The sequence below is a fragment of the Leopardus geoffroyi genome, chromosome D4, assembly GCF_018350155.1.
Source record: "Leopardus geoffroyi isolate Oge1 chromosome D4, O.geoffroyi_Oge1_pat1.0, whole genome shotgun sequence".
NCBI lineage: Eukaryota > Metazoa > Chordata > Mammalia > Carnivora > Felidae > Leopardus > Leopardus geoffroyi.
This window is the reverse complement of record NC_059342.1, coordinates 6,582,530-6,601,476: the sequence shown is the minus strand read 5'-3', so window position 1 is coordinate 6,601,476 and position 18,947 is coordinate 6,582,530. Positions and strand designations below refer to the sequence as shown.

The 18,947-nt window shown below is 35.5% G+C and overlaps 1 protein-coding gene across 3 annotated transcripts in view; it reads left to right on the top strand.

Annotated features, from left to right (window-relative positions):
* JAK2 (Janus kinase 2) overlaps positions 1-18,947 on the top strand; it is a 118,235-nt gene that overhangs the window by 88,627 nt on the left and 10,661 nt on the right. For all 3 annotated transcript variants that reach the window (XM_045469984.1, XM_045469985.1, XM_045469986.1), the window contains 8 exons: positions 2,097-2,224; positions 2,950-3,088; positions 4,800-4,951; positions 5,106-5,256; positions 6,075-6,208; positions 14,801-14,990; positions 15,838-15,962; positions 16,135-16,307. In XM_045469984.1, coding sequence (XP_045325940.1) covers positions 2,097-2,224; positions 2,950-3,088; positions 4,800-4,951; positions 5,106-5,256; positions 6,075-6,208; positions 14,801-14,990; positions 15,838-15,962; positions 16,135-16,307 — 1,192 coding nt within the window. The remainder of the gene's footprint in view (positions 1-2,096; positions 2,225-2,949; positions 3,089-4,799; positions 4,952-5,105; positions 5,257-6,074; positions 6,209-14,800; positions 14,991-15,837; positions 15,963-16,134; positions 16,308-18,947) is intronic.

The following is an 18,947-nucleotide window of genomic DNA, read 5'->3' as shown; positions in this document are numbered from 1 at the left end:
AATCACAATTTGAGGTAAGACCTACAGTACGCATTTTATTTTATTTTATTTTTTTATTTTTTATTTTTTATTTTTTTTTAAATTTTTTTTCAACGTTTATTTATTTTTGGGACAGAGAGAGACAGAGCATGAACGGGGGAGGGGCAGAGAGAGGGAGACACAGAATCTGAAACAGGCTCCAGGCTCTGAGCCATCAGCCCAGAGCCCCACGCGGGGCTCGAACTCACGGACCGCGAGATCGTGACCTGGCTGAAGTCGGACGCTTAACCGACTGCGCCACCCAGGCGCCCCCAGTACGCATTTTAAAACAAATAATGTGAAGCATAGGCCTGTATGTAGCATAGGCCCCGAATTGCTCACTAGGCCATGAGCGAACATGGATTACAGTGTGAAAGTCTGTCAGAATTTCTTTAAAGATATGTGTCACGATGCCATGTTGAAATTTTTTGCTTGAATTTTTTTGGTTTTTATTTTATCTTAATTTTCCTTTTTTATGATTAAAAAGATGAAGTCCTTTTTTTTCTCATTTATAGAACTTACTGTTTATGCTTAAGAAACAATAAAATAATCTCAATAAATTTATATTTGAAATTGAGAACCTGAGCTTATTATATTACAAATTAGTACTAGATGACTGTAAATAAATCCTAAACCCAGTTTAATTATTAGATAATATGTCTTAATGTAGAAATAGTCTTGGCTTTGGGGAACTTGGTCAATACTGACAGGGCTGGAAATTTTTATATGTCTTAAAGGCAGTCAGGAGTTTTTTAGAAGCAAACCCTTGTTTTTCTGGCAAAATATATCTTAATACTATTTTAAAAATATACTTTTAAAGATAAAGCCATGCAAAACAAATTTTTGCTTTTTTGCAGCATAAATTAAAAGGATGAATGGAGTTCAAACTCACATTCTCCTTAATAGATAGATAAGGAGATAGATAATGATAGAATAGACATTGCTATAAGTTTTTATGTGTAGAAGAAGAATTTCAGGAAGTTTTGATGTCTAAATACAGTAGTCCCTTCTTATCTGCAGGATATTGTTCCAAGACCCCCAGTGGATGCCTGAAACTGAGGACAGTAGCCAACCCTATATACACTATGTTTTTTTTGTATACGTGCATGCATATAATAAAGTTTAATTTATAAATTAGGCACAGTAAGAGATAATAATAATAACAGAACAGTAATAACAATATACTGTAATAAAGGTTTATGTGAATGTGATTTCTCTCTCTCTCAAAATATCATATTTTATACTAACCCTTCTTCTTGTGATGATGTGAGATGATAAAATATGTATGTGATGAGATGGAATGAGGTGAGTGACGTAGGCATTGTGACATAGCATTAGGCTACTACCTTCTGACAGAAAGTCGGAAGGAGGATCATCTGCTTCTGAACCTGTTGACCATGGGTGCTGCAGCTGTGGAAAACAAAACCACAGATAAGCTGGGGACACTGGGCACTTCGGTGGCTCAGTAGGTTAAGCGTCTGACTCTTGGTTTCAACTCAGGTTATGATCTCACGGTTTCTTAAGTTCAGCCCCATGTGAGGCTCTGGACTGGCAGCACGGAGCCTACTTGGAGTGTTCTCTCTCTCTCTCTGTCTCTGTCTCTCTCTCTCTCTCACCCCCTCTCACACTGGCACTATCTCTGTCTCAGAATAAATAAATAAACTTAAAAAAAAAAAACTGGGGATGCTACTGTAGTATCATGCAAGATAAGTTAACTCTGAGAAACTTTCATTTGTTTAAAAAAAGCAGCCATAATTCAGTACTAATACATGGAGGTATGCTGGAGTAGTTATATATGTATATTAACATTATAAGAAAAGTATATAACATATATATTATATATTATATATATACGTAATAGTTTAGATACCTATGTCTTGCTTTTGTGAATAAACTAAAACCCAAAAATACAATGGTATATCGTTGTTAAATTTTCTTTAAATTAGTAGATTTTGCATAGTTTAATCTCTTTACCTATGATACTCATATATTATAAATATATTTTAAGAAATTTTAAAATTACATGTATTTTTATTGTATTTGTACTTGAGCCTTATTGTTTGTATATTTTAATGCAGATATTCTGGTTCAGGAGTTTGTAAAATTTGGATCATTAGATACATACCTGAAAAAGAATAAAAATTCTATAAGTATATTATGGAAACTTGAAGTGGCTAAACAGTTGGCATGGGCCATGCATTTTCTAGTAAGTAATAAGTGTAATTTTTTATCAAAAACATTCTGTCTTCTGAAGCAATGTAGAAAGGATCTTGACCCAGGAACAAGAAAGAAATCTGTGAATGAGCGTTGAGTCATTTAAAAGAATCTGTTAGTTGGTGAAAGAGATTATTTTAGGCATATATTTATTTATGTAAAATCATTTCTGAAAGAGACTTGTCATCCTATCTCTTAAAATTGCTGGTAGACAGTCTGTAGTTTGTGTCAGTTGGGTTTAGAGAATTTAATAAAAAATTACGCAGAAACACGTTCTGCTGGCTACGGAGAGCAGAAAATCCCTGCAGAAAATCCCTTGTTCTAGTACCTGCGGACAAAAGCAGCATTGCCAGAGCAGCAGAATACGGGGGGGCCAGCCGGTGATTGGACCCCTCAGAGTGCACCCGTGTCCTGCCGCTGAACAGGAACAGTACTTACTACCGTTTAAAATCGCAGCTTTGGAAAATGAAGTGGAACTGAGTACTTTTAAGATCTTTGTTTCATCATGGGTGCAGATTGGTGTGTCATTTGAAAAGTAAAACAAAAAGCACGGTGCTGCCGTAAAACTTTCTTTTATGTCAAAGCATGCTTCCAAATGAGTGTTTATTAGTTAATACTGCCCTATTTTTTTCGTTTAAATCCATTTTGGGACTTTGGGTATACTAAGTGTTCAAATATTTGTGGATTGATATTTGAATGTGCATTTAACTTTGACAGGAAGAAAAAGCCCTTATTCATGGGAATGTGTGTGCCAAAAATATTCTGCTTATCAGAGAAGAAGACAGAAAGACAGGAAATCCTCCTTTCATCAAACTTAGTGATCCTGGCATTAGTATTACAGTTTTGCCAAAGGACAGTAAGTTCGACAGGAATCTCATTTAACTTGTTTTTCTTTTTGATTTTTTTTATTTGAGTATAGCTGACACACAATGTTACATTAGATTCAGGTGAACGACATAGTGATTGCACGTCTCTATTTGGACAGTGGTACAAAAGGCACGTTGTTAATTTTCTTCTCAAATTCTTTTATTGACATGTTCTTGATTAATAATAAAATTCAACTACCATTTTTAGCAATCCAAATTAAGTTATAGTTACATCCCAGTCTCCATTTTTCCTTTCTTATATTAAGCATGTTGTCATGGACTGTAAAATGATTTTTTAAACAGTTTTAATCCCTGCTTGTATGGAAGTTCAGATTTTATCCATATTTTAATGTGAAATTTTCTAATATTTTCTTTGAGACACAAATAAATTATCTAAATTTTTCTTTCCTTCAGTCACTAAATAAAATTTTGAGAAGACCTATTACCTACTTTGAGATCTTACTTAGTTTAATTATTCAGCTAATTCTGACTTTTTAAAACTTGAAAAAAAAATCTTTTGTGTTTGTTAGCTTTCTATTTAACAAAGTAAAAATTTCAGTCACATAGTTGAAAGGAGTTTTCTTGGTACAAATAATGTTGTAACTGTATTTCATTATCTTAGCTAGTTTCTCTAATTGAATGTACTAGATGTAGACTGTAAATTGATCAACATTTGTGCCTTGATGTATCCTATTTGAGCCAACAGTTTTGAAACTTGATAGCTTCTCTGACAGTAAAGACAGACAATAGGCGGAAAATGTTATAGGATCTTAGAACCTGTATTAAGGGAAATTTTATTCTTTGGAATGGAAATTAAGGCGAAAATTTCTTCATACGGTGAAAGAGAAAGGAACCTGTACTCTTTAATCTCTTCATTAGCAAAAATATTCATATTGCTTTACCAAAATATACTAAAAGATGCAACAGATTATCCTTCATTCTTCTATATCATTTTATTTACTTTTCTATTTATCCATACCAGATTACAGGAAGGTGGATTTAAAAGTGCTGTCTCCTTCCCTGGATGACGGTTTTCTGATGAGGTCCAAAAAAGACCATAGCACCTTTACTTGTGAAATTCCATGATCTTAGCAGAGACTACCTGTATCAATTCCGTATTCAGAATATCTTGGGATAATTAAGTAATTCATCTGTCTGTTGGTCCTTGTATTTTCGTGTACAAGTTGGAATTGCCACTGCTCCTGAATCATTAGCTCAGAATGGTGTTAACATTACCTTTACTATTTACGCATTGTAAGGAAATACAAAGATCAAAAGGCAATTTAGGACAAGTGTTATGGGAAAAAAATTTTATTGAATGCACAACTCCTAGGAAGGGTAGAGAGAGTTGGACATGAGTTGAAACACTATGGCTCAATGAAAGGAAGTTTAGTTGATCCACAGTTTGTTGTCTAAGATTCTAATTCTCTCCATGCTGCTAACAAATTTTGTGACTTTAGGCAAATTATTCAGTTTTTATGGGTCTCAGTGTTGTCATTGTTAAAGCTGAGATCATGAATTAGATGCCCTCAAAGGTCCCTTGTGGCTCGTAAATGTGTACATTTGCTTGTGTGGTGCACACAACTCACAGCCACGCAAAAAAGACCAGATTATCCAAATCAGTTTGAAATTATTTGCATATTAAAGAATTATTTACTTGTGGGAACTATTTAACCATACTTCATTGCTATCATTTCAAAGTTCTTCAGGAGAGAATACCATGGGTACCACCTGAATGCATTGAAAATCCTAAAAATCTAAACTTGGCAACAGACAAATGGAGTTTTGGTACCACTTTGTGGGAAATCTGCAGTGGAGGAGACAAGCCTCTGAGTGCTTTGGATTCTCAAAGAGTGAGTTTATATCCACTGTGAAGTTGGACTTACTTTGTGACCCTTGATTTTCTTTCCTATGATTTGATACTTTTTAGCCTACCTTATGTTTAAAAAAAAAAAAAAAGCTTGATTATCACATTATACAATTTCTCATCTGGTTCTTTCATTATAGAAGCTCCAGTTTTATGAAGATAGGCACCAGCTTCCTGCACCAAAGTGGACAGAATTAGCAAATCTTATTAATAATTGTATGGATTATGAACCAGATTTTAGACCTTCTTTCAGAGCCATCATACGAGATCTTAATAGTTTGTTTACTCCAGGTATGTATTGATGGAATAGTCTTACTGCTTTTCCGGGTCTATCTTCATAGTTTTTAACAAATCTTTACTAATTTTGTAATCCCTTACAAGAAGTTCCTCGATATCTTTTTTTTTTGTCTTAATTTTAATTCCAGTTAGTTAACATACAGTGTTATATTAATCTCAAGTGTACAATATAGTGAACATTGATGCCTTTTAGACTGTCTTAGTCTCTTATGTTCATATGACTTTTCCTACTTCGTACATATTCTAGTTTTATTGATTCAGCAGTCTCTCCATTTTTAACAGAGGCCTCTTCAATAACCCGGTTTTACTTTACCAATTAATGAATAGTATATTGTATAAGTTTATTTGGCTTATTTGACTTTTTAAAAGCAATTTTTCTTTTTTTTTTAGCTATATTTTATAGTTGAGTGGTTTTCTAAACATGAAGTAGGTTTGTTTTTATTTGCCCGCTCCGCCTTTAAAATATGTAGCTAAATGTACATATATCTGACCCATAGGTATTTCCTGTTCCAGTACAATTTACCATTCTCACTGCAGAAGTCAAAATAATATAATCTTACTTAAAAATACTACTGACACTGCCTGTTTTTAGCAAGTAATTTTCCTTTGCAAAAGTCTTTTTTGAAAGCCTGTTAGGTTATGGGTAATAAAGACTTTGTTAATATAGTTTAAACTATTAGAGTTGTCCTGTATTAATTTGTATTTAGTGTTTCTAGATTGTTCTGATTATTTTGGTTAGCTTGTATACATACCTTTTAACCCAGACGATGTAATCTGCCAGCCCACAGTACTCATGTACTTTCTCTCTCCAGATTACGAGCTATTAACAGAAAATGACATGTTGCCAAATAGGATAGGCACCCTTGGGTTTTCTGGAGCTTTTGAAGACCGAGACCCGACACAGTTTGAAGAGAGACACTTGAAATTTCTACAGCAGCTTGGCAAGGTGAGGTGTCAGAGTTTTTTTTACATAGCTAACGTATGTATCGCTTCTCGGCCTTTTGGCTAAGATCAAGTGTAAAGGGTTAACGTATAATCATAGAACATTTTATTCAGAAAATAAAGGCTTTAAAGATTCTCTAATTTTCACTTTCTGCAAAATTTTAGAAAGTGTCTATAGAAAAAAGGCTTAGTCATCACATGTTGGAGAAATGCCGTGTTCAATAAATAGCTCCTTTTACTGAAGAACCTCTCAGAACCTTACGTGTAGTGTGCATTGAACATCTTTAAGAGGATGGTAATTAGTATTTCCCCTGTTGATTTGACCGTGGGACTCTTTCTTGGTAGAGGCACTTCAGTTATGCAGTAGAGAAAGGAATAACTAAGTAAGCCTTTCTACCTATCTCCTTTTCTAGTCGTATCAGGAAGAAATAATCTGTCTGACTGGACCATGTTCGTTAGCAAGACAGTCTTCTATCTGCTAAAAGTCACACAGTCATACGTAGCCTACGTATTTTTAAATTTTTTTTTTCAACGTTTATTTATTTTTGGGACAGAGAGAGACAGAGCATGAACGGGGGAGGGGCAGAGAGAGAGGGAGACACAGAATCGGAAACAGGCTCCAGGCTCTGAGCCATCAGCCCAGAGCCTGACGCGGGGCTCGAACTCACGGACCGCGAGATCGTGACCTGGCTGAAGTCGGACGCTTAACCGACTGCGCCACCCAGGTGCCCCAATAGCCTACATATTTTAAGTAAGACCAGGAAAAGCATAGTTCTTTACAGGTCCAATTAAAGTGGTAAGCTCTCTTTCTTCCCCTAAGCTTGTTAGTATAGAGTTCTGTACCATGTGGCTTACAAATTGGAAATAGAAGATGTGGGTATTTGGGGTGTATTAGTTATCTGTTTCTGTGTAACAGATTACCCTAAAACTAACAGAGGAAAACAACAAACATTTATTTTCACCCTAGTTTAGGAATTAGAAATTTGGGAGCGACTGGGTGGTTCCAGCTCCCGGTCTCTCCCAAGACTGCAATCAAGTTGTCACCCAAGCCTTGCATTCTCATCTGAAGGCTTGACAAGGGCAAGATCTACTTCCAGGCTCGCTCACATGGTTACTGACAGGCTCAGAATATCTGCCTCCAAGCTCACTTATGTGAGCCTTTCTGCAGGGCTGCCTCACAGCATGGCAGCTGAGAGCAGACACCCAAGGTGGAAGTCATGGTCTTTTTATAACCTAATCTCAGGGATGTCATCTCATCACTTTTGCCGTATTCTGTTCATTTTAAATGAGTTGACAAATTCCGCCTACAGTCAAGGGCAAGGGATTGTAGAAGAGCATGAATGTCATAGGTGGAGAACATTGGAAGATAACTTAAAGGCTGCCAACCGCACTGGGCATCTTGGCCACACCTCTGTGTTGACAGGATCAATTTCTTGGTAGTATGCAGTGTGTCCAAAACTTAATAAACCTTTCGTCATCCACTCCTCCAATTCCCCACTCCTAAAATTTATCTGTGGGCAGTTCAGAAAGCTTTGTCCAGAAGAGTTTGGGAAACGGTGCTTTAGACTTAGTTAACCTCTTCATTTCACAGGGAGAAAAATTAAGGTCCAAAGAAGTTAAGTAACTTGTCTGTGGTCAAACAACTACGTAGTAGTTGTGAGATCAGAACCTTTCCCTATTTCTATTTCCATGTTATTTCTGCTGTCTCACGCATATATTTGATTTTGTTTGAGTATGCTTCAGTTTTATTGTCATCTTCTATTTTGTCTTTTTGGGGCAAATCATATACTGTGAAGACATAAAGAAAATAATTATTTTATTCTCACCAGGGATTACATTGGAAACAATAAATTGCTTATGGAAAAGGCAGAAAGTATTGTAATATGACTTACATATTTATTACTTACATGTTTGTGGTTGAATACATCTTGATTTATTGCTAGTTATATGCAAATATTTTCATGACCAGACATATTAGTCATTAGATTAGTAACATGGTCACTAGTCACAAAATCATGAAAACCTTGAAATTATTTTTTCTCTGTTGTTCTGAACAAGCCACTTAATTTCTTTCATCCATAGATCCCAGCTTTTAATGTGAATTATTTTATCTCCCAGAGATTGTTTTTTGGTAGACTGTACAGAAAGTTTCGGAAAATAAAATGCAACTTACTTGAAGTAAAGGGAACAATGTGTAGTGAAATTTTATTATCTTCAGTTGATGTGGGTATTTTTAATAAGCTTCTTAATACTTATACTTCTGTATTTTCCCAGGTGTCAATATGAACATGAATATACGAACATTTGTATGATAATAAGGGCATTTTCTAGGAAAACAATGTTTCAAATTCCAAAATCCACTGTAGATTCCTTCACTTTAGGAGTCAGAAATTTTTAAGCCAGTGCATGAAAATCTAAAGGGTAATCTAGGAACCAGACATCATTGGGAGGGTCTGAGTTACTTCTAGTTGTTAGTTTTTTTCCTGAAATGATGTGGTTTTTTTTTTTTAATGTTTATTTTTATTTTTGAGAGAGATTGAGAGAGAGGGAGAAAGCAGGGGAGGGGCAGAGAGAGAAGGACACACAGAATCCGAAGCAGGCTCCAGGCTCTGAGCCGTCAGCACAGAGCCTGACGCAGGGCTTGAACTCACAAACTGGGAGATTATGACCTGCGCTGAAGTCGGACACTTAACCTACTGAGCCACCCAGGTGCCCCTCATGTGGCTTTAATATACAAATATTTGAGTTCTTACTAAGTTCCAGGTGCCCGACTGGTCACTATGGATATAGGATATAGCCATTGTCTTGGTAGTTTATAGCTTAGCTGGAGGAGGTGGATTGCAACTAACAGTGTGATAAGTACATTCACTATTTAAATTAAATTTCATACTGATCACAACTTCTAAAATTTTCATAATGTGTGAATTGGTACAAGTGTCAACATTGTAATTCATGTATATTTATGAACTATTGAAATATTATTTGAGATATCACATAGTTTTCTAATTAAAGATTGCTTTTTCATGTAAAATTCTATTAATATGGCCCTTACATAATTTTAGTTATTAGTTGTAAGAATTTTTAAAAAATAGGATACAACACTATGTTGTTATTCAGTACTTGATTGGAATTTGTTTAAAATTACCCAGAAAAGTGGTGCCTGGGTGGCTCAGTCAGTTCAACGGCCGACTTCGGCTCAGGTCATGATCTCGTGGTTCGTGGATTCGAGCCCCACGTCAGGCTCTGTGCTGACAGCCCAGGGCCTGGAGCCTGCTTCAGATTCTGTGTCTCCCTTTCTCTCTTCCCCTCCCCAACTCGTGCTCTGTGTCTCTCTCTCTCTCTCAAAAGTAAACATTAAAAAAATAAAATAAAATAAAATTACCCAATAAATATTTCTAAGTCAAACAGTTCTGCAGTGAATTGTAGTATACTTACCTATACAAGAATATTATAAAATTATTTTCAGGAATATTATCTGACATTATTGGGGTATGTTTTGTTTTTTATACAATTCCTTATTATTCATAATTACCCTAAAATCTCATTAATTTAAGCATAATTCATTCAATATTTGTATTAATTTAAATTCAGCTAGTTTTAAGTATGTATGTAAGTTATGTAATTAAAATGTACCTTTATAAAAGAACACTTAGGCCTATAAGTGTGATGCATTTACATATATTCATAGATGGGAGTTACTTAAAAAAAGTTTAAGTTAATATAACAAGCCTACGTTAGTTCAGTAATTACCTATGATTTACTATCCGCCTATTCAGACTATACTCTTTTATTTAAATTTCTGATTTCTTGCATTATTTTCTAAAAGTAATAGATACTTGAACTTCCTTAAAAAACCATTATAGTGTTTCCCTCCTCATTTACCTTATTATATAATCCAAACTGTGTATTTCTCCTTTATTTATTTATTCTTTATTAAATATTGATGTGCTTTCTCATAGCTGGCGGTTGAGACTGATTTAGGGGTAGAAATGAATTAGGAAGTATACACTGGGAGGTAATGGAGCAGTATTCTAACAGCCACACCTCCCCTTAAGCTTTCAGCCATTTTTGGAAAATGGATGTTCCAGACAGCAAAGTGTGTACCTTCACTATCTTTTGGCTATCTAAAGCACTATCATGGTTCATGGGTTCGAGCCCCTCATCGGGCTCTGTGCTGACAGCTCAGAGCTTGAAGCCTGCTTTGGATTCTGTGTCTCCCTCTCTCTCTGCCCCTCTTCCACTTGCACTCTCTCTTTCTTCCCCTCTCTCAAAACTAAATAAACATTAAAGAATTAAAAATAAATAAAGTGATACAATAAATCTTAAAGTTAGATTTTTAGAATCAGAACTTAACCTTACCCTAGATTCTGTCTGTGGCATTTGTGAGTCTCTCCCATGTCACCAGTTTTCTTAAAACAAGTAAAAATATGTACAGACACACCTTTAAACTTTTAAACTAAGCATACTCCTAAATAAAAGGGAAAGAAATATTTGTGTTTAGTGTTTCCTTACATAGTGAGTGTCATATTAGTGTTATCTATGCCATAAAGATTTTCCTAAGATGTCTCCAGCTGTCATTAATTTTCCTCTTTTCTGCAAGCATATAGCATTCATACATTCATTGTCTCTCCACACAATTTAGCTTTTAATTTCAGTCCTTTGTTGTTTATTAGATCTTGGTGTATGGATAAAATGAATATAATGAACGTATTTTAGCGATACGTGCTAGTATTTAAGAAAGAGATGTAACAAAGAATACATTAAAACATCGCTAATTTAGATGAGCAAGGAGGAAAGATCAGACTATAGAATTATAAAGTATATTTTCTTTCTTAGAGTGACTTTTTTCCGGTTATGAAAGCGACATGTATTTGTTGCAGAGTAATTGGAAAATACAGATGCATTTCTTTCACTTCAGTCTCTGTACACATACACACAAACTTTGCTTCAGAAGGGAGATCATTCTATATATACAATTTTCTCAGGGTGTCTGGGTGGCTCAGTCAGCTGAGCATCCTACTTGTGATCTTGGCCCAGGTCATGATGTCTTGCTGTGTGGGTTTGAGCCCTGTATTGGGCTCCATGCTGACAGTGCAGGGCCTGTTTGGGATTCTCTGTCTCTCTCCCTCTTTCTGCCCCATCCCTGCTTGCTCATGCTGTCTCTCTCAAATACATAAACTTTAAAAATTAAAAAGTCTAGGGGTGCCTGGGTGGCGCAGTCGGTTAAGCGTCCGACTTCAGCCAGGTCACGATCTCGCGGTCCGTGAGTTCGAGCCCCGCGTCGGGCTCTGGGCGGATGGCTCAGAGCCTGGAGCCTGTTTCCGATTCTGTGTCTCCCTCTCTCTCTGCCCCTCCCCCGTTCATGCTCTGTCTCTCTCTGTCCCAAAAATAAATAAACGTTGAAAAAAAAAAAAATTTAAAAAAATTAAAAAGTCTATATATATATATATATATATATATATATATATATATATATAATTCTCGTTATTTTTTATTTGTTATATCAGGATTTTCCCATTATTTATATTCTTTTGAAACATAATTTTGTAAGTGAATATACTGTAATATATTTACAACATTCCCCATTATTGCAGGTTAGAGTTTTTTTCCTTTTGATTTTTAACATTTTTAGTTTTTTTTTTAATTTAATTTTTTATTTTTTAAAATTTACATCCAAATTAGTTAGCATATAGTGACACAATGATTTCAGGAGTAGATTCCTTAATGCCCCTTACCCACTTAGCCCATCCCCCCTCCCGCAACTCCTCTAGCAACCCTCAGTTTGTTGTCCATATTTATAAGTCTCTTCTCTTTTGTCCCCCTCCGTTTTTTATAACATTTTTAGTTTTTTACACAGTTCTTTGGGTTTAACATTATTTTAAACATAATGTAAACTGAGAAGACTGTAAGGGTGACATTTTCAAAATATATTTACAACCGTATGTATTTCTCAGTAATTTAGTTTGTAGGAAGTTAAAGGAAAATGGTATGGTCATTAGTGGTAGCATTTTTTTTTCAGTTTTAAAGTTTATTTGTTTATTTATTTATTTGTTTATTTTGAGAGAGAAGGAGAGAGAGAGAAAGTGAGCACGTGTGTGCAAGTGAATGGGGGAGGAGCAGAGAGTAAGGAGAGAGAGGATCCCAAGCAGGCTCCATAATGACGGCACGGAGTCCCAGGCAGGCTCAAAGCCAAGGAACCAGAACCCTGAGATCGTGACCTGAAGAAACCAAGAGTTGGACACTTACCCGACTGAGCCACCCAGACTCCCCTAGTGGTAGTTTTTTAATGTAGATATTTTCTAGCTGCATTTGACAATATAATATTAATTTCATCTTTGCTTATTTGAAAGAATTGATTGTTCAGTGGTCTAGCTATTTGTATTGCCTTATTGAAGCAATCTAAAACACCATCTCTACAAAAGTGCGTATCACTTTTTCATTTTATAAAAGCACAATTTTTGGTGTACTGCATTCTTTTATTCTTTTCAATTAGCAGCATGGTAAAAATATTCAAAGGAGGGATTCGTACTCAAGATTATTTCCATATTTTTTAAACAAACAGAAATAATGGTATATTTTAATATTCATAAAAAGAGTTAAGAAAATACTGTGAAAACTTTCTTCTGCTATCAGAATTCTAAAATGAGTATTTTTGTGATCTTTTATACTCACGTCCTCATATACTTATATTCTTTACTTGTCACCTCAGTTAAAACCTAGCTTTTTGGAAATCCTCTTTATTACCTATTATTCGCTGATGCAGGTCTGGGACACACAGATCTGGACCTTGCTGCTACTTTTCCAAAGTCAGAATCTCCAGCATCATATATAGTCCTATGTGAATATGGTTAGTCTCTCCTCATCATTGGCCAACATCTTGGTTGGTAATCCACATTTCAAGTACTTTTGGTACTCCTTGTTTTCATCTTCACCTTACTCCTGCTATTATTTGGGGCATCCATTGAATACCTTTTTAAATTTCCCAATCTCAATCTGTGAACATGTTAATGAGTGCACTTTGAATTCTGTAATCCCTTATAATAATCTTACTTATGGAATTCAGACCCTGAAATCTCCCTCTTGACTATAACTTTGTATCTTTAGACTCTTCCCAACACATACATCCTCCTTTGGTGTCTTTGTCATTGCCAGTGTCTTTGACCCTTTCTTGTTCCTGAAGCCTGTGAGCCACCTTCTAGATCCAACTCTCGTTTTCCAGAGGAGGTAGACCTCCTGGTACAGCAGTTACACTCTGCTTCCACTGCTATCCACAGTGCTGTCACCTTCCCTCCCATGATTGTCTGTTTTAACTTTCCCTGTCATTTCCTAGTGCAGGAACAATAAAATTCTGAATTATTTTTTTCTATTTGTGTTTTCAACTCTCGAACACTGTTAAGAAAGAAATCAGATATAAATGTTTATTGTTTCCATTGCAAATTGATTTCCAACATTAGCTGGTACTTAGGACTGTTTTAATTGATAGTTCTTATTTGATTTCGTCTGTGGTGCCTGCCCATTCCAAACGTTTTCATTCTCTTCTGGTTTCCTGTCCTAAATCTTTCTTCCCACACAGTGTTTGCCTTTACCTTCTTCTTCCAAAAGAAAGTAGAGGCATTCCAAATTTAAACAGTGAGATTGATTTGTGCCTATCAAATTGACAAAGATTTAGAAGTATTAACAATGGTTAGTGTTGGCAGGAATATGATAAAATTGACATTTTTTCCCACTGCTTATTAGAGTTTAAATCTAGTGAAGGTGACCCCTTCAAAAGTGTCTGCTGCAGCGTGTATGAAGGACCTTTGAAATGTCCATATCCTTTCAACTGCGAGTTCCACTTTTAGCAAATAAATCAACCTTGTATTAGTCTGCTCAGGCTGCTGTAACAAAATACCATACACTGGGGGTTAAACAACAGATATTTATTTCTCATAGTTCTGGAGGCTGAAAGTCTAAGGTTAAGGTGCTGGCAGGGTTCAGTTTCTATTGCATACTCTCTTCTTGGCCTCCCTCCATATGGCCACCTTCCTGGCTGTGTCTTCATGTGGTAGAGAGCTCTGGTGTCTTTTCCTCTTCTTACAAAGGCACCAGCCATATCGGAGTAAGGCCTTACTTTATGATCACCTCTTCACAGGCCCTGTCTTCAAATATACTCCCACTGGTAGTTAGGGGTTTATCAGAGGAATTTGGGGGAAACACAGACACTCAGTCCGTAACAGACCCTTCCTTGTTCCATCCAGCTCACTGACAGCGATATCAAAGGGTATATTGTGAAGAAGCAAAGATCATCCTGGAAATTAGTGATAGAGATTTAGGAATTATCTTGGCTTCTCTTAATAAATCATGTTCATGATTTGCTTAAGTGCTTGTTTGAAGTTGTTTATGTTTCAGCCTATAATTCCTTTTGAAGAAATCAAATTTATAGATTTACTACCTACCTGTTGAAATATTATTTCCTTTTCTTATTCTGAAAGTTGCCTAATGTAAGCTTAGAGATATGTCTGCTAATTCTAGCTACTGGAATTTCGCCTAATTAAACTTTATTAGTAATTTCTCTGGAAAACTTGAGATTTCTATCCTCTTGTGATGTGCCGTTTAGGGCAATTTTGGCAGTGTGGAGATGTGCCGGTATGACCCTCTACAAGACAACACTGGGGAGGTGGTGGCCGTGAAGAAGCTCCAGCACAGTACTGAGGAGCACCTGAGAGACTTTGAAAGAGAAATTGAAATCCTTAAATCCCTGCAGCATGACAACATTGTCAAGTACAAGGGAGTGTGCTACAGTGCTGGTATGTTGCCCATTGAAACTATTTTGAACTCAAGGTATGTCCTTGGCATCCTGGGTAATAGAAACCTATAATGTCTCAAGGTCTGGACTTCTAATATGCCAGTGACCAAGGAGAGAAGTGTTTATGTCACCGCACATTGTGCTTGGTGATTGTGGGCTAAATGTTTGTTTATTTTTGAGGATGTGGGGAAGGCAGAGGGAGAAAGAGAGAATCTCAAGCATGCTCTGACCTGTCCGTGCAGAGCCTGATGACAGGCTCGAACTCACAAACCGTGAGATCAGGGCCTGAGCCAAAATTAAGGGTTGGAGGCTTAACTGACTGAGCCAACCAGGCACGCTTCTATGAAAATATTTTTTAAATTAGATACTTTTTGCTCATTACAGATGAGGAGAAAGGAAATTTTCATCAGCCTATTTGGGTTTGCAGAAAGGGTTACATAAGATTAAACCATAACTATTTTAAAGCTTCTTTTCCTTACTTACTTTATTTATTTATTTATTTATTTATTTATTTATTTATTTATTTAAATATGAAATTTATTGTCAGATTGGTTTCCATACAACACCCAGTGCTCATCCCAACAGGTGCCCTCCTCAATTCCTCAAAAAATTAAAAATAGATCTACCCTATGACCCAGCAATAGCACTGCTAGGAATTTACTCAAAACTTTTTGATTCAAAAAGCTTGTGTTCTTAACTATTACATCACTTAATTTATAATCAAGTTTTGTCATCTTAGACTCAGAGTTTATATATTTTTAAGTCATTTTTATGTATGTTTGTTTTCTATTATTTAACAATAAAATGCGACAAAGTAAAATATTGTGTTCCCCTTTGTATGTTAAAAGGCCGGCGTAATTTAAGATTAATTATGGAATATTTACCATATGGAAGTTTACGAGATTATCTCCAAAAACATAAAGAACGGATAGATCATAAAAAACTTCTGCAGTATACATCTCAGATATGCAAGGTACTTAATATCCTGCCTATTTGTTGTAAGTAAAGAGAACATGCTAAAGTTATTGTTACAAAGTCCTCTAGAGTTTTTCTTTGATAATTAAGGAAACATATAGAGGAAAGACCATTTAAATTATTTATCTTTGTAAAACTTAGCTGAAATAAAAATGTTATTTCATCCATAGGGCATGGAGTATCTTGGTACAAAAAGGTATATCCACAGGGATCTGGCAACAAGGAATATATTGGTGGAGAATGAAAACAGGGTTAAAATTGGAGATTTTGGTTTAACCAAAGTCTTGCCACAAGACAAAGAATACTACAAAGTGAAAGAACCTGGTGAAAGTCCCATATTCTGGTGAGTATATTTTAGCGAAAATTTACTATTATTCATAGTTTATCATTTATATATTTATCATAATAGCAAAACTTCATCATGCTTACATTGGGCTAAATGCATTTCATGGATTATCTCATCTAATTTCTGTGACAACCCTCGGAGAATATGTTTTCTGTCCATCTTAAGCATATCTGAAGTGTAGACAGATTAAATAGCTTGCTCAAGGTCAAAAGACTGACAAATGGCAGAATTAGGATTCAAAACCCAGATAGTCTGTTCTCAGAATTTGTGCTTTTAAGTTTTCTTTTTTTTTTTTTTTAATATTTTTTTTAGTGTTTATTTTTGAGACAGAGAGAGAGTGTGAGTGGGGGAGGGGCAGAGAGAGAGAGAGAATCTGCAGCAGGCTCCAGGCTCTGTGCTGTCAGTACAGAGCCCAATGTGGGGCTGGAACTCATGAACCGGGAGATCCTGACCTGAGCTGAAGTCAGACACTTAACTGACTGAGGCACCCATGCTCCCCTAAGCGTTCTTAACCATGATGGTGCTTTAATCTAGCATTAACTGAACATTTTATAGCAATTTGAAGCTAAAGGTAGTTTTTTTAAGTTTATGTATTTTGAGAGATACAGACAGAAAGTGAGCGAGGGAGGGGCAGAGAGAGGGAGAGAGAGAATCCCAAGCAGGCTCCACGCTGTCAGTACAGAGCCCAATGCAGGGCTCCAACCCAAACTGTGAGATCATGACCTTGAGCTGAGACCAAGAGTCAGATGCTTATCCGACTGAGTCACCTAGGTGCCCCAAAGCTAAAGGTAATTTTTGATCTTCACTTAAAATTGTGAGTTGTGAGGAGCATACAAACCTGACTTTTTATGTGGAGTACATTGTTGTTTTTATTGATTTGTGCTTCGATGCAAGGTCTTTTTTTATGTCTTAGTTCATTAATGGTGCATTTTGTTTTATAGGGATGAATCGCTGAAAATGTATTTAAATGTTTTGATTTGTGATAAAATCTAAATAGACTTTAATTCTGGTTTATTTATCTGCTAAAATAATACTATTAAGATTATGTTGTTTAAATCGGATGTTTCTGTTAAAGGATGGGTTTTGTTTTGGTTTTATTTGCATTTTTATGTTTTATTTACATTTTGGGTTTCTGACTTGCAAGTTAGAATTACTAATATAAACACTAAAACTGTCCATTTATGAAAATTTGAGATTCATCAGACTTATTAGAAATATATAGATTATTTAGTTAGCTACTGCTAAGTTCATTGCCCATCCATATCTGTTAGTTATCTTCATTTATTTTGTATCTGTAAATTTTACAACTTATCCCAGCTATTACAAATTGTTAGTCTGGAAGGAAATTAGGTAAGAAAACACAAGTGATTTAGAACAAATGGATTATTGCTGAGTGTGGAACCTACTTGAGATCCTCTCTCTCTCTGCCTCTCCCCTGCTGGCACACTCTCTCTTTCTAAAGAAAAAAAAAAAAAAAAGGATGGAAACTAGAAATACTGATTACTACTGAGGAATGTGATTAGGAGAGACTTCACATTTCACTTTATACACCCCAGTGTCATTGGAAATAAAATTAATGTGCATAAAAAAGGATGTGGTATATATGTACAATGGAGTATTAGCCATAAAATCAATGAAATCTTGCCGTTTGCAAGACGTGGATGGAGCTAGAGATTATTATGCTAAGTAAATAACTCAGAGAAAAACATATACCATATGATTTCATTCATGTGAAATTTGAGAAACAAAACAAATGAACAAAGGGAGAAAAAAAAGAGAGAGACAAACCAAGAAACATATTCTTATATACAGAGACCACACAAATGGTTATCAGAGGGGGATGTGGGGGTTGTTAAATGGGTGATGGGGATTAAGGAGTACACTTGTGATGAGCAGTGGGTGTTATATATAAATGTTGAGTCACCATATTTTACACTTGAAACTAGTATTACTCTGTAAGTTAATTGACTGGTATTGAAATAAAATCTTATTATACAGAAGAGTAATATTTAATGACATTGTGAGTATTTTAAAGAAAAGCCCTTATCTTTTAGAAATGCATACTGAAATAATTATGACTGAAATACTCTCATGTCCATAATTTACTTCATATCAATTCAGTGGGGTAGAGATGGGGGGTGGCTAATAAAACAAGGCAGGAAATGAATGTCTATTGTTCTCTATTTGTGTATGTTTGAAATTTTTCATAATAATAACAGTTTTAAGGAATATCCTGGTGATATCATCATCTAATTATTTTTAGAGTATAAGGAAACTAGAAAATAAGACTCATCTAAACTTATCTGCTTTGGACATGTCCAGTGATACATGAATTTAATTCTTTTTTCCAGGATGAGAAATTAAAGAAGTTAAATGGAATTAACTAGAAATCCATAAAGATTAGTAATATGGATTTTAAGCAGTTTGGGCATACTTAATAAATACAATCTGATAAACATTTATTAAGTTTCTACTGTTCCAAACACCATACAAGGAGCTTGGGATATGAAGATAGGGTCAGCATCAGAAAAGCAACAACAACAACAACAAACAACTGTGCCTGGTTACTAAGAAAACCGAACTAAAAAGGAAATGTTTGATGTGGCAGGCATATTCAGCCGACAGGTCCACTACGCA